A 12,888-nucleotide genomic window follows, 5' to 3' on the forward strand; every position below is an offset into this window, starting at 1 on the left:
AGGCAATACAGTCAAAGAGTTGCGTATACGGATGATTGGGAAGGTCGTTTTAGCCGACAGTAGATACAAAAGAACAGAATGGAGGTTTCACTGTTCGGTTTTTAACACAGTGAAAATAACACATGCTTTATTTTTCGTTGAATGACAATTTTCTTTTGCTTTGCGCTTTTTAAAAGTATTTTTAATATATTAATTTTTTTCAAAACAATTTAAAAAAAAAAGATAAAATTTTTAAACTTAAGAAATTAATTACTCATTAAAAATTTTTGTGTTTCATTTTTTCGCAACATTTCGTTATTTGACTTATAAACTAAAAAAATTTCACTCGACAGTTGTAACTTTCGTTCCAGATGTCAAAATTAAGCAAATGTAGGCTTAAATTAATGCTGAAGGTCTAAAACTTTTTTTTTTTTTTTTTTTTTTTATGAAAAACATTGTTCATTTTTTTTTTTTTTAAAAAACTTTTCAGGAAAGTTTCATAAGTTTTTTTTTTTGATTAAAAAACTTGTTCAGGACAAGTTTCATGGGAAGGCGTTTGACGAAGAAAAAATTTTTTTTTTCCAAATTTTAAAAAAAAAAATTTTTTTTTTTTTTTTTTTTTATTAAAAAACTTGTTCAGGACAAGTTTCATGGGAAGGCGTTTGACGAAGAAAAAAAAAATTTTTTCCAAATTTATAAAACGAATTTTTTATTTTTACGAAAACAGGATTTTGAACTAATCAAAGGCAAAATTATGTAATTCACAGAAAAATGAAAAAAAAATTCTTATCATTTAAAATTGAGTTTTACTCTATGAAAAACTCTTCAAAATATGACGAAATGACATCAGAAGAGTGACTTAGAAAAAAAAAATAATAGTGAGAATTTACCTACGCGGAGTCAACAAATATTTATAAAATTTGAAATCATCTTCTTTATTTACTGAGACCGACAGAGCATTTGAGCATTCAGTTCGTCGTCAGTGAATGTCGCATTCACACACATTTTTACTTTTTCGTGCTGTCGATATTATTTATAAAATTTTGCCTTTGAAACAAAATAATAACAAACGTGGAAAAATCACTTATTTAAAATATTCTACAAAATTCTAAACTACTCAAAAATAAAGACAATAAATGAACAAAAATAAAAATATTTAAAATCGGAACAACTCATAAATAAATTTTACTTTCGATTTTATTGCTTGACAATAAAAAAAAAACACTTGTGGCTAATAATTCTTAAAAATTTGCATAATTTACCACACACACACAGCCAATTATTATTATTTAATTGATAAAATTTATATCAGGTTAATGTTTAAAATATGAGTGAGTGACATAACGTGACGATTGATATGCCATTCAACTGAGAATTGTAAAAAAAAAAGTTTGAAAAAAATTTACAACGTTTGCCTGGATAAATAAATACAACTGAAAAATGTTAGAGAAGAAAAATAAACGAGACAATATTTTTTTCTATTTTTAATAAGAACATTAACAAACGTACTAATAATAGATAAGATTATATTATAAAGAAAAGGTACAAGAGAGACGTTGACGACGAGAAAAGTGAAGTTCTGTGTGAGAAATTTAAACGTGAAAAAAAGAAAGAAAATTCGTTCTTTTTTGTTTTTTTTTTTCGTGATAAGTTTGTGTCATATAAATTAAGTAGAAAACACAAAAGCCAGACTCAGTGACAATAAAGACGCAATCGAGTATTTTTGGAAGACAACTCATAAAATTTTTTGAAGCTTATCGGAAAAAGAGACATTCGCGGAACGCAACGTGTTCAAACTAGATGTTTTGAAAAAGTAATTTGGCAATTTGACATCAATTAGGAAGTGAAATTTAAAAAAAAAAATTAAATAAACATGAATCCAATACCAACAACGTCAGAAAATGTCGTTCGCCCAGCAAGAACTCGACCGAAAATCACGCTCAATATACCTGATAATCCGTATAGAGCGACAGAACCTTCGCCATATATTCAACCTGCTCCGATGACAGGATTGTCAGGATATCCGGGAACAGCTTCTGTTGGTCCTAATGGATTTCAATACGATGCTTACATGTATCCTCAAAAAGCGGGTCAATATATGTTCAAGCAATTTGCGGGTTTTAAAGATTTTACAATGAATACTGCCAAATCTGGGTAAGAAACTCAAAAATTTCATGATTTTTTTTTGTATGTGTTATGTTGAATTTTTTTTTTAGTTTGGGTTTCGGAGAAAAATATGCCTTTTGGATGTACAATAAAGTATCGCAATGGTCAAAAAGTACATTCACACATATCTTTCTCACAATCGTTGTGTTACTGTATAGTTTGGCAGGTGCTGCAATTTTTAAAGCAATTGAAGGAGGAGCAGAAGAACAAGCGCGAACTGATATTAAAAACAACAGATCTCTTTTACTTGATGAAATTTTGAACTATACAACGCATCCTGATTCTCTTCAGTTGTTAAAATTCGTAAGTTTGTTATTTTTTTGAAGAAATTTTTAAATAATTTTTTTTTTTACTTTATTTTACATCACAGGATGTCCCAAAATGGAAAGGAGATATCGAAAACAGAATTTTGACGTACGAAAGAGCATTGATAGCTCATTTACAAGAAGGAAATTACGATCAGGATAAAGCTAAATGGTCTTTTTGGAATGCAATGTTCTTCTGTGGTACTGTTTACACCACAATAGGTAAGAAATTTAGATGTAGACAATGCGTCGTCTTGCAAATTGATTGAAGAAATTTACGAAAATAATCGAAAAACGGTCGATATATCAGCAGCAGCTGACTCATTTCACATATTTGAGACATTTTCGACCCATTCTACTTGATTGTATGTATTAAAAATAGCTCAATTACTCTCTTTGCGGTAACACGTCTCAACAAGTGTTTCCCTCTCACAGATGTTTCGTTGCTGAGCTATTTTCATATTTCCACAATAATTTCAGTCTCTCGCCGAACGTTTCGCTTTAAGTTTTCGTCACTTTAATTCGTTAGAATTAAAGAAGAAAAAAATTAATTTTCACTTTTGGCATGACGATCAATATTTTTTCTTTAGAGGACAAAAATTATTCTTCTCGAAGTGTGTAATTTATTGCCCAAACGGAAAAAACGTAACTATTAGATAGATGCAAATAAGTGAAAATTGTCTCGTAATAAAAGAAAAATCCGAACAAAAAAGAAATCGAACACAAAATATTTGGTTGTGAAAAGAATTGAAAGCGAAAAAAAAGATGGATGTAAAAAATATAGAAAATATAAATAGAACTGTGATGGATAGTATGAGTCAAAAAAACTTTGGTACTCCCGCGACATCAAGTGTTCGTCGTTATCGACGTACTCCGTCAAACAGAAGCGTAACGAAGCGTGATCAAACGCCTGATCCGTCGTCTCGCGTGCAAAGCTCCCAACGAAATACGGACGACGACAGTTGTAGTAGTGCGGATTTCTTCTTTGCCAACAATAACGGCGTTGGTAGATCGCCTTCTGTAAGTGTGCCAACTTCTCCTGTTGCTGTAACTGCGCCATCGTCTCCCTTCAAGGAAATGTCTCCGGCTTTTCCCGTCAACAACAATGAGGAAAAGCCCGAAAATGACGTCAAAGAAGCGAAAAAATTCCCTGAAGTTGAAGCTGGAGGACATATGAGCAAAATTCTGAGTCGACGAAACAAAGCAAAAAATGCTGCAAAAGCTCATCGAAGTCAATCAACTCCTCGCAAAGAAAGTGAAACACAAACAAGCACAACGGCAGTTATCACATACACAAGCGACGTACCAATTAGCAAACGAAGCATGTCTCTTCCGCGTCACAAAGAAGATTCGAGTGAAAGTGACGCCGCATTAGTTGCTCGTTTAACGATTCCTGCGCCGGCGTATCAACCTCAATTTTCGACAACAGATCCGCGTGGTTTGCAACTCGAAATGAACATGAAAAAGTTCGAAGAGGATCGCAAAAAGTTTGAACTTGAAAAACTGAGATTTATTCAACAGAAACGCGAACTCGATCGCATGAGACTTGCGAGATTCGAAAAATATCGCGAAGAAATTGCAGCAAAAGAACCATCAAAAGGACTAACGCCATTCGCATTACACGAAAAAGATTTGGGCGTTCGTCCTGACAGTCCAATGCCACGAAAATCAAAATCCAAATCGAGAGAACGTCGTTCAAAATCGTCAATGAAGAAACACAAGGACTATGTTTCATCAACTGTAGATGCTTCCGACGAATCAGATTATGAACAAAGACGATTAAAAACTCGTTTGGCATCAAAATCGCCTCGAAGAAAGTCATCGAGATCTCGAACGCCTGTTGCTGTTTCAAAAACTCCCGATATAACGATTGATTCGGTCGACGAATATTTCGACATTAACAAAAACTCCATTCAAGATTTGGGAAAAGCGCTTCAAGTGAGACGACGAAATGTGAAAAATGACACAGATAAACAGGCAAATGGCACAAATGGAGTTGCGAAAGAAGTTGAAATCCGGAATGATGATGAAACAAAGAAATTACTTGTACCGATATTTGTAGATGCTTATGCTCACAAACCAAATTTGCCAAAAACGGGTTTGAGATCATATTTATATCCGTTTTATTACGAATCTAAAATTGTTTGGAAACAATTGAAAGCGGCACATCCTAAAGAAGTATTAGAAATCCGAACGTCGTTTAAGAGATGTTTGTGTATGTGGATCGCAATGTTGATATTATGCGGCACAGGAGGCTTAATTTTTCGACATCTCGAAGGAAATTGGGAAAATATGTACAAATGCGGCACAAAACGTATACGACGAACATTTATCGATGATCTGTGGAAATTCAGTCAAAATTTGAGGTTTGATTGAATTTTTCTTGACTCAAAATTCGTTTCTAATTATATTTTTTCTCAAAAACGAAACAGAGAAGACGATTGGAAAACAAAAGCACGAACAACACTCAAGCAATTTGAAGAAGAATTGCAAATCGCATACGACGCGGGTGTCAAATCGTATTCGGGAATTACGGTTTGGTCGTTCATTAATAGTGCATTATTTTGTCTCACTGTTGTTACAACTATTGGTACCTTAAACTAACAAAAATTTTAAAAATTTGTTTGTTTACACAAAAGTTTAATTTTTTTTTTTTCGTTTCAGGCTATGGACATATTGTTCCTAAAACCACAGCAGGAAAAGCACTAACAATCGTTTACTCTATCATCGGTGTTCCATTGTTCTTGATCATCTTAGCTGATTTTGGAAAGTTGTTGACTCGCATTATAAAATTCCTGTGGGCATACGTTCGACGTCTTTATTACACAGGAACATGTAAAAAAGTCAGAAAACAATCGCAAGTTCAAGTAAGTTTCTCTCATTCAATTACGAATGTGCAAAAAAAATACAATTAAAAAAATTTCAATTAAAAAAAAATTGTCCTTTTGTTGTATAAAAATTTCATACTTGAGAATTATTTTTTTTTATAAAATTAGACAAGGCCGCTCCAAATGAAAATCAAAAATAAAGTCCAAAATTTTTGAAAATAAAATGGGGGGGGCAAAATAAAAAAAAATTTTTGAAATACTTATTTTCATACAAAATGACAAAATTTTAGCAATTTTTGATCGTTGATCAACATTTTTGTTGTTTTTTTAATAATTTTCTTTGAAACTTTCAAATTAAAAATTGATTTAAGATCATTTTAAGTTAAAAATTGAAAAATTAAAATTTCATAAAAAATAACTGTCAAAAAAATTTGAAAAAAAATTCAGTAATTTTATGAAAAATTTTTTTAGAGAAGAAAATTCAAGTTAAAATATGATTTTCAAAACAAAAATTAAAATAATTGAAAATTTTTTATAAATTTTTTTGAAAATGTCTTGAAAAATCATGAAAATACAACAAAAAACGATCAATTTTGATGAAATTTTTAACTTTTTTTTTTATTTTGCCCCATTGGATTTTTGACTTTTAAAATGGGGCATCGGACTTTATTTTTGATTTTCATTTGGAGCGGCCTAAAAAAATTTCAATTAAAAAAAAAATTGTTGTATAAAAATTTCATAATTGAGAACTATTTTTTTTTATAAAATTAGACAAATTTCAAACTAAAATTATTTTTGTTTATTTGTAATTTTTTTTTGAAAATTTTTTGAAGTCAGAAATTTAAAAAAAAAATATTTTCAGGGCGTAATGCGTGGCATAAACGTAATGTACGATATGGCTCGTCGTCCAAGTCAAATGGTTACGACATTGGGTGTTATGCAAACTCAAACGCCAACAAGCACAGAATCTCATCCTCCATCTTGTGATTCGCCGACATTGCCCGATATCGAAATTGACGACGAATTTAATCTTCCCATCAGTTTGGCGCTCTCTATTTTGATCATTTACATGTTGTTTGGAGCTGCTGTGTACAAGTCATGGGAAAGTTGGAGTTTCTTTGATTCTTTCTATTTCGTTTTTATTTCCATGTCCACAATCGGATTTGGCGATTTGGTGCCTGATCATCCGATGTTCATGATGGCAAGTATTATTTACTTGATATTCGGACTTGCTCTTACTTCGATGTGTATCAACGTTGTGCAAATCAAACTTAGTGACACATTTAGGGCAGCAAGTGCGAAACTTGGAGCGACAATTGGATTACAACCGGGAGCAGAAACAGCATCTGTAGGCGCTGAACACACGCCTGTTGAACTTGCAGGAGTGCATGTCGGGCAAAAAGACGGAATTTAATTTTTAAGCTTTACTTTTCGCTATTTATTTATTTAATATTTTAAGTAATTGCTTTCCAATGTTAGTTGTTTGTGTTTTATTTACGAAAAAAAGGAACGAAAAATTTTATTAATTGTAATTAATAATATTTATATGAATAAAAATTAAATAATTTGAAATGATTACTTTTTTTTATTTTACTTTAGATCTCAATCTTCTCTAAAAATGTGCATAATTTTGTCTGAAAATAACTCGCTCTTACACATTTTTTGTATTTATTCATTTTTTTCCAACAACCCATGAAATTTAATCAACATTTCTTCTAATTTGTTCATTCTTTGTTCCAACAAATCTACCGGATTATTATTTTCTACATCGATTTTGTGAATTTCTGCATCTCCAACGGTATTCACTATTTCAACGTATGTTACCCGATCCATGGGAAGACGATGTTCAAACGTTCGCATTTTATCATCAACAGAAACTCTAAACTGATTTTCTTCTGTTTCAACTCTAATAGTAAAATTTTCGCCAAATTCTATTGGAGAATTGATTTTAATGATTTTACTCTTCGATCCAAACCTGTTGAAAGAACTGTTCAAAGTTATCAGCTTCTTCTCAGGACGAATCGATAATTGGATAGCTACGTTATGCAAATCCGTTCGAAAGTTTATTTTGACACTAAAAGTAAAGTAAATTTAATTAGAGCTTAAATTTTAAAAATTTTTTGATTTACATTCCATGAAAAATGACACCTTGAAAAATAAAGGCTAAACCTGGTTTGAAATGTTCAAAGAAATTTGCTTCAAATGGTAATTCCTAAAAAGTCAAAAATTAAAATTTTTTAAAATGTTTTTATAAAAAGATACCTACCGGATTCAATATTGGAGGCGTAAACTTCAAACGATGAGTTTCGACACTTTTTAGTTGTAAAGTTACAGAAGTTAATAAAATCCATGTGAGTATCATTTTGAAATTTTCTTAAAGATTAATATTTTTGATGCAAACACTTGAAAATCAATAGAAAAACTAAATTTGCATTTTTCTGATCTGTTTGCTTTTCATAGCGGTTGTTGAATCAAACAAATTACAAACAATTAATTTCTTTGGCGAATTAAATTTTCAAAATAAATTGTAAACACACAAAATGTATCGAAATGAACAGATACTTTTGTTGCCAAATTGTTTGTTTAGGATTTTTTGTATTTTGATATTTTTCTGTTAAAAGGGGCGGGGGCAAAATAAAAAAAAAAGTTTTGTATGACAAAAAAAGCGTTAAATAATATTGAAAAAAATGAAGCAATTTGAAAATTTGACTTTTTACCCGTTTGAAATTTCTTAAAAATTGATTTCAGAATATTCCATAATAAAAATTAAAGAAAAAAAAATTTCATAAAAAATAACTGTCAAAAAATTTTGAAAAAAAAATTTAATAATGTATATGAAAAGTATTTTTGAAAATGAAAACTTCATATGAAAATTCAAGAAAAAAAAAAATATCAAAAACTATGATGCAGTGTTACTATCTAAAGTTTTAAAATGGGATATCCCCCTCGACGTAAATAGTAATTTAATCTAGAAATTGCACTTTCTTCGTCACAATTTTACGAAATAGTTCACTTCAAAAGTCAATTAACTTATTCTTCAATGTATATCGTATCAATGTATATCTTATCTCACGCAATTTTAATCCTATTTGATAGCTATTTCTTATCGATATCATGTTATCAATCTCATTCACGTCAAATCAAAATCGAATTAAGACAATATAAATACTCGCAAATTTGCCATTCATTAATAGTAGATAATCAATCGTGAATAAAGATGGTAAGTCATTAGCAAAAAAATTGATTACAAATGTTTTTAACGGAATTTTTCTTCAATAGAATTCAACGCTCGCCATATTTTTGAGTGCCTTGATCGCTCTTTCAGCAGCTTTTCCATCTCCTAAAAAACCATTTTACGACAATGCTGAAGAATTAGCGGGAAAATTTGAAGGAGATATGGATTTAACGCCAGAACAATTGAAAGGAGTTAATATGCGAAATGGGCTTCTTAAAGAAGCATCTCGTTGGAAGAATAACACTGTCGATTACGTCATTTCAGCTAATTATTGTAAGATTTTTTAAAATTTTTTTTAAGATTTTTTAATAATAATTTTAAAAATTTTAGCTCAAGAACAGAAAGATTACATCAGAAAAGGACTCGATACGTTACAATTGGTGTCTTGTTTGAAATTCATCGGGCATGAAAACGCAACAGGGCTTACGGATTATGTTGATGTTGTCGTAAGTCGAAAAATTTTTAACTTTTTCAAATTTTTGATTTTAAACGTTTTTTTTAGAACACTGGAAGCGGATGTTCATCTAAAGTAGGTCGAATGGGAGGGCGTCAAACGTTGAATTTAGCAACAAACGAGATCGAAAAGGGATGTTTCCGTCTTGCAACCATCATGCACGAGTTCATTCATGCTTTGGGCTTTTATCATATGCAAAGTACGCATAACAGAGACGACTATGTCGAAGTAAAGTACGAAAACATCGAAGACGGAAAAGAACATAATTTCAACAAATATGACACCGAAAAGGTTTCCGACTTTAAAATTGAATACGATTACAATTCTGTGATGCATTACAGTAACATGGGTTTCAGCAAAAATGGTGAACCAACGTTAGTACCTAAAGATCCAAATGCCGTTATTGGTCAACGTATTTCTCTCAGTCGACGTGATATTGAGAAAATCAATCGGATGTACAAATGCCCAATGTAAACTTTATTCTCGATATTTTTTTTTACAAAAAATAAAAAAAAACACATAAAAATTTAATCAGATCTTCGAGATGGACTTTTACTCTTTGTTCGTTTCTTCTTTTTCTTTGAAGGTTTTCCTTCTTTGCCTTTTTTCCCTTTTTTACTTGTTGTCGGTTTCGCCATTCCCGCACGCATTAACCGTTTTTGCTCTCGTTCTGACATTTGAGCATCTTTGTTCACAGGCTGCTTCACAGGAACTCTCAAATACATGTCATAGTTGAAATCGTTGCAATAATTTCCATTACAAAACTCTTCGAGACAATCTGTGCACGTGATAATTCGTGTTTCAACGATTCCCGAACGATTTTTTACCTTCTTGCTGAACGGATTTTGAATTAATTCACGTTTTTCTCGTATTTCAGTTTTGATTTGTAACTTTCCCAATTCTACCAATCTATAAAAAAAGGATTTTTTTTTAATTTTTCAATATTTTTATATAAAAAGACTCACTTGCTGAAATATTCTTCCTCTGTTTTCGTTTTAGGTCTCGCTGTTGTCAACATTCTCCAATCAATTTGAATCGTGCAGAGCTCCATCAACACAATTGATGCCATTTCCTGCGGTACGGGATCCATATAACTGTATGAAGCAGGATCTACAAGTCCATTATTTTTAATTAACTGTCGATTTTCTTTTTTCGGTGTCTTGAAAGACCAATCCTTGTCTTTAATTTTGATATCTTCCGTTCGAACTTTGATTGCTCGCATCTTGTAATCAGGAACTTTTTCCATGAGACGTTTAAATTCTTCTTTATTTGTCGCTGTTGACTTGCTCAAGTCAAGAACGGGAACAGCTTCCTTCTTTTTTCCGAAAATATCGTCGAGTTTACTCATCTTTGCTGCTTCGAATAAACTTTTAAAATAAAAATTCTCAAAGAACTGTTGAAGAAAAAACTGAAATTGTTAAATCGATAACTTTAATCACTTGTTGATTCGTCGTCATGTAACGTTAAGCAATTTGAATTTGGCACATAACATGACCTTTTGAACAATCAAACGGATTTTCGAAGAAATCTTATCAAAAGCTATCAAAAAATTTGATAAATATTGATTATTATTAATATTTAAAAAAAATTTTTTTAGTTCATTTCAGACTTTCAAAGTTAAAAATGGTATAAGTTGATATTTATTTTTTTTTTTACTATTCAAAAATTATTATTTTTTTTTTAGAAAAGTTTTGTTGTAATAAGTATCATTATTGCTGTTGCTTCAGCACATTCACTCCCGCATGGAGTAAAACCGGGAGTTCAACAGATTTCCCCTGAAAATCGTAAGTAAAATTTTTTCAACAAAATTTGTGATTTTGTTGATTTTAAATTTTAATTTTTAGTGCATAAACTCAGAAATTTGGGAGAAAATGAACTTCCATGGGTTTACAGCGGTCAATATCAAGGCGATATGGTATTATCTGAAGCACAAGCGATGAGCATCAACAGTCGAAATGGATTGGTAAATGTTATCAAACGCTGGCCAAAGGTTATTCCTTATGTAATGGAACATCATAGTAAGTGAAAAATTGAAAAAATTACGAAAAAAAATTTTTTTAATTTTTTTTTTCAAATAGCATGGGCAGAACAAAAATACATTCGTAAAGCTTTGGATCATCTTGAAATGTTGAGTTGCTTAAAATTCGTACCTCGAACATATGAAGAGGATTATATTGATATCACAGTAAGAAATTCAAAATTTAAATAATTCTCATTTTTCATATAACTCATATTTTAGAATGAAGATTTGGGATGTTTTGCATATGTTGGTAGATCGCCCGGAAGAAATCAATTGAATATCGCTCCTGGATGGAATGGCGTTATTGGAGATGGTTGTATGTTAACGAGTGTCATTCATCACGAAATGCTTCATACTTTGGGTTTTTATCACATGCAAAGTAGTTGGGATCGTGACTATTACATCGATATTCAATGGGACAACATTAGCGAAGGATCTCATACACAATTTGAGATGTTCAACCATACAATTGTCTCGCATTTCGACATTCCATATGATTACCGCAGTGTGATGCATTATCCAAAAATCTCTAATGCCATTGATTGGGAGAAACCAACGATCATTACGAAAGATCCTGCATATCAAGATATCATTGGGCAAAATGCGGGAATGAGTCGTCGTGATATCGAACGTCTTAATCGCATGTACGAATGCTCATTGTAAGAAATTTTTGCGTTTGATTCAATTAAAGCTGATAAGATGGTGAAATCTTTCTTATCTGAAATATTTTTCTTACAAATCTGGGTTTTTCTTAAAGATTGATAAGAAAGTTTTAATCTTTATCTAATTGTTAAAATTTAGATTAAATAATTTTGGCTTGTTATTTTTAATTAAAAATCCTACTTAAACGATATGTCACTATAAAATTTCAGAAAAATCGAAAATTATGAAAAAAAAAATTAAAATTCAGATAAAAATTTTTTAATTTGTTCAAAATGGCCGCTCCAAATTTATTTCGAACTTTTTGTCCCAAAAACTTTTTTTCAAAATGGGGGGGGGGCATAATAAAAAAAAAAATAAAATTTGAAATACTTTTTCATACAAAATGATAAAATTTTAACAATTTTTGGTCCTTAATAAATATTTAAGTTGATTTTATGGTATCTACATTGAGATTTGATAATTTAAAATTTATCGCAGAGTATTTTAAGTTAAAAATTTAAATAAAAAAATTTCGTAAAAATAACTGTCAAAAAATTTTGAAAAATAATTTTTTTGAAAAAAATTTTAAAGAAGAAAATTCATGTTAAAATACGATTTTTAATACAAAAATTCTTAAAAATTAAAAAAAAAATTAAAAATTTTGGGAAATTGCTTAAAAATATATGAAAAAAGACCAAAAAACGGTCAATTTTGATAATATTTTCAACTTTTTTTTTATTTTGCCCCATTGGATTTTCGACTTTTGAAATGGGCATGATACAAAAAGTTCAAAAAAAAATTAGAGCGGCCTAAGGCATTACACAAATTCTGTTTGTTAAGATTTATATAAAACTTAAAGAATAATTGAAAAAAAAAATCAGCCAATGCAATCTTTGATATAGCAAAAAATTAAATATTTACAGCTTTGATAAGAACACTTGTACAAATGTGACGAAGGCAATTAATTAAGATTTGCTTGTTTTTGTTCAGTTACACGTTTCTTTTTGCAATTTGAGTAAAAAAGACACAAACACTTATAATTTGCATAATACCTGTATTTTGTATTCTTTGATACTAAAAAAGTTAACAATAAACTGGGTCAAATTTTTTTCATCGTACCTACATTGATTCATTTTTAATTAAAACTGATCTCTTCTAATGTATTACGACCACACACGAACGTGAAATGGAGAAGGAGGAAAAGTTCACTTCAACAGAATTCAGAATAGATCATATTTTCAGAATCACATCAGAATTAG

General features: G+C 30.5%; 5 protein-coding genes across 5 annotated transcripts; 4 read left to right on the forward strand and 1 right to left on the reverse strand.

Annotated features, from left to right (window-relative positions):
• The first annotated feature begins 1,852 nt into the window (after positions 1–1,852).
• LOC134836466 (uncharacterized) lies at positions 1,853–2,855 on the forward strand. The gene is made up of 4 exons (XM_063851669.1): positions 1,853–2,133; positions 2,196–2,448; positions 2,516–2,672; positions 2,833–2,855. Exons 1-4 carry the CDS (start codon positions 1,853–1,855, stop codon positions 2,853–2,855), a joined length of 714 nt encoding a protein of 237 aa, XP_063707739.1.
• A 344-nt stretch (positions 2,856–3,199) lies between these two features.
• On the forward strand, positions 3,200–6,779 carry LOC134836478 (uncharacterized). The gene is made up of 4 exons (XM_063851683.1): positions 3,200–4,816; positions 4,883–5,040; positions 5,115–5,317; positions 6,141–6,779. The coding sequence occupies exons 1-4, from the start codon at positions 3,255–3,257 to the stop codon at positions 6,690–6,692; spliced, it is 2,475 nt and encodes an 824-aa protein (XP_063707753.1). The 5' UTR covers positions 3,200–3,254; the 3' UTR covers positions 6,693–6,779.
• Positions 6,780–8,471: 1,692 nt separating this feature from the next.
• LOC134836467 (blastula protease 10-like) lies at positions 8,472–9,464 on the forward strand. The gene is made up of 4 exons (XM_063851670.1): positions 8,472–8,498; positions 8,558–8,786; positions 8,844–8,959; positions 9,016–9,464. Exons 1-4 carry the CDS (start codon positions 8,496–8,498, stop codon positions 9,439–9,441), a joined length of 774 nt encoding a protein of 257 aa, XP_063707740.1. The 5' UTR covers positions 8,472–8,495; the 3' UTR covers positions 9,442–9,464.
• A 30-nt stretch (positions 9,465–9,494) lies between these two features.
• Positions 9,495–10,315, reverse strand: LOC134836473 (uncharacterized). Its single transcript, XM_063851676.1, has 2 exons — positions 9,933–10,315; positions 9,495–9,876 (listed from the first exon to the last, which is right to left on the reverse strand). Exons 1-2 carry the CDS (start codon positions 10,313–10,315, stop codon positions 9,495–9,497), a joined length of 765 nt encoding a protein of 254 aa, XP_063707746.1.
• Positions 10,316–10,709: 394 nt separating this feature from the next.
• LOC134836474 (zinc metalloproteinase nas-8-like) lies at positions 10,710–11,650 on the forward strand. The gene is made up of 4 exons (XM_063851678.1): positions 10,710–10,714; positions 10,825–10,985; positions 11,046–11,152; positions 11,207–11,650. Exons 1-4 carry the CDS (start codon positions 10,710–10,712, stop codon positions 11,648–11,650), a joined length of 717 nt encoding a protein of 238 aa, XP_063707748.1.
• The last annotated feature ends 1,238 nt before the right edge of the window (positions 11,651–12,888 follow it).

The sequence above is a fragment of the Culicoides brevitarsis genome, unplaced genomic scaffold (assembly GCF_036172545.1).
Source record: "Culicoides brevitarsis isolate CSIRO-B50_1 unplaced genomic scaffold, AGI_CSIRO_Cbre_v1 contig_34, whole genome shotgun sequence".
Lineage (NCBI taxonomy): Eukaryota > Metazoa > Arthropoda > Insecta > Diptera > Ceratopogonidae > Culicoides > Culicoides brevitarsis.

What these genes read in the sequence shown, in the direction of transcription:
- LOC134836478 (XM_063851683.1), top strand. Translation starts at nt 3,255, where the DNA reads ATGGATAGTATGAGTCAAAAAAACTTTGGTACTCCCGCGACATCAAGT. An exon ending in AAATTCAGTCAAAATTTGAG is followed by an intron (nt 4,817 to 4,882) that starts GTTTGATTGAAT and finishes AAAACGAAACAG; the next exon opens with AGAAGACGATTGGAAAACAA. An exon ending in CACTGTTGTTACAACTATTG is followed by an intron (nt 5,041 to 5,114) that starts GTACCTTAAACT and finishes TTTTCGTTTCAG; the next exon opens with GCTATGGACATATTGTTCCT.
- LOC134836473 (XM_063851676.1), bottom strand. Translation starts at nt 10,315, where the DNA reads ATGAGTAAACTCGACGATATTTTCGGAAAAAAGAAGGAAGCTGTTCCC. An exon ending in GAGGAAGAATATTTCAGCAA is followed by an intron (nt 9,877 to 9,932) that starts GTGAGTCTTTTT and finishes CTTTTTTTATAG; the next exon opens with ATTGGTAGAATTGGGAAAGT.
- LOC134836474 (XM_063851678.1), top strand. An exon ending in TTATGTAATGGAACATCATA is followed by an intron (nt 10,986 to 11,045) that starts GTAAGTGAAAAA and finishes TTTTTCAAATAG; the next exon opens with CATGGGCAGAACAAAAATAC. An exon ending in AGGATTATATTGATATCACA is followed by an intron (nt 11,153 to 11,206) that starts GTAAGAAATTCA and finishes CTCATATTTTAG; the next exon opens with AATGAAGATTTGGGATGTTT.
- LOC134836466 (XM_063851669.1), top strand. Translation starts at nt 1,853, where the DNA reads ATGAATCCAATACCAACAACGTCAGAAAATGTCGTTCGCCCAGCAAGA. An exon ending in CTCTTCAGTTGTTAAAATTC is followed by an intron (nt 2,449 to 2,515) that starts GTAAGTTTGTTA and finishes TTTACATCACAG; the next exon opens with GATGTCCCAAAATGGAAAGG. An exon ending in TACTGTTTACACCACAATAG is followed by an intron (nt 2,673 to 2,832) that starts GTAAGAAATTTA and finishes TATTAAAAATAG; the next exon opens with CTCAATTACTCTCTTTGCGG.
- LOC134836467 (XM_063851670.1), top strand. An exon ending in CGTCATTTCAGCTAATTATT is followed by an intron (nt 8,787 to 8,843) that starts GTAAGATTTTTT and finishes TAAAAATTTTAG; the next exon opens with CTCAAGAACAGAAAGATTAC. An exon ending in CGGATTATGTTGATGTTGTC is followed by an intron (nt 8,960 to 9,015) that starts GTAAGTCGAAAA and finishes CGTTTTTTTTAG; the next exon opens with AACACTGGAAGCGGATGTTC.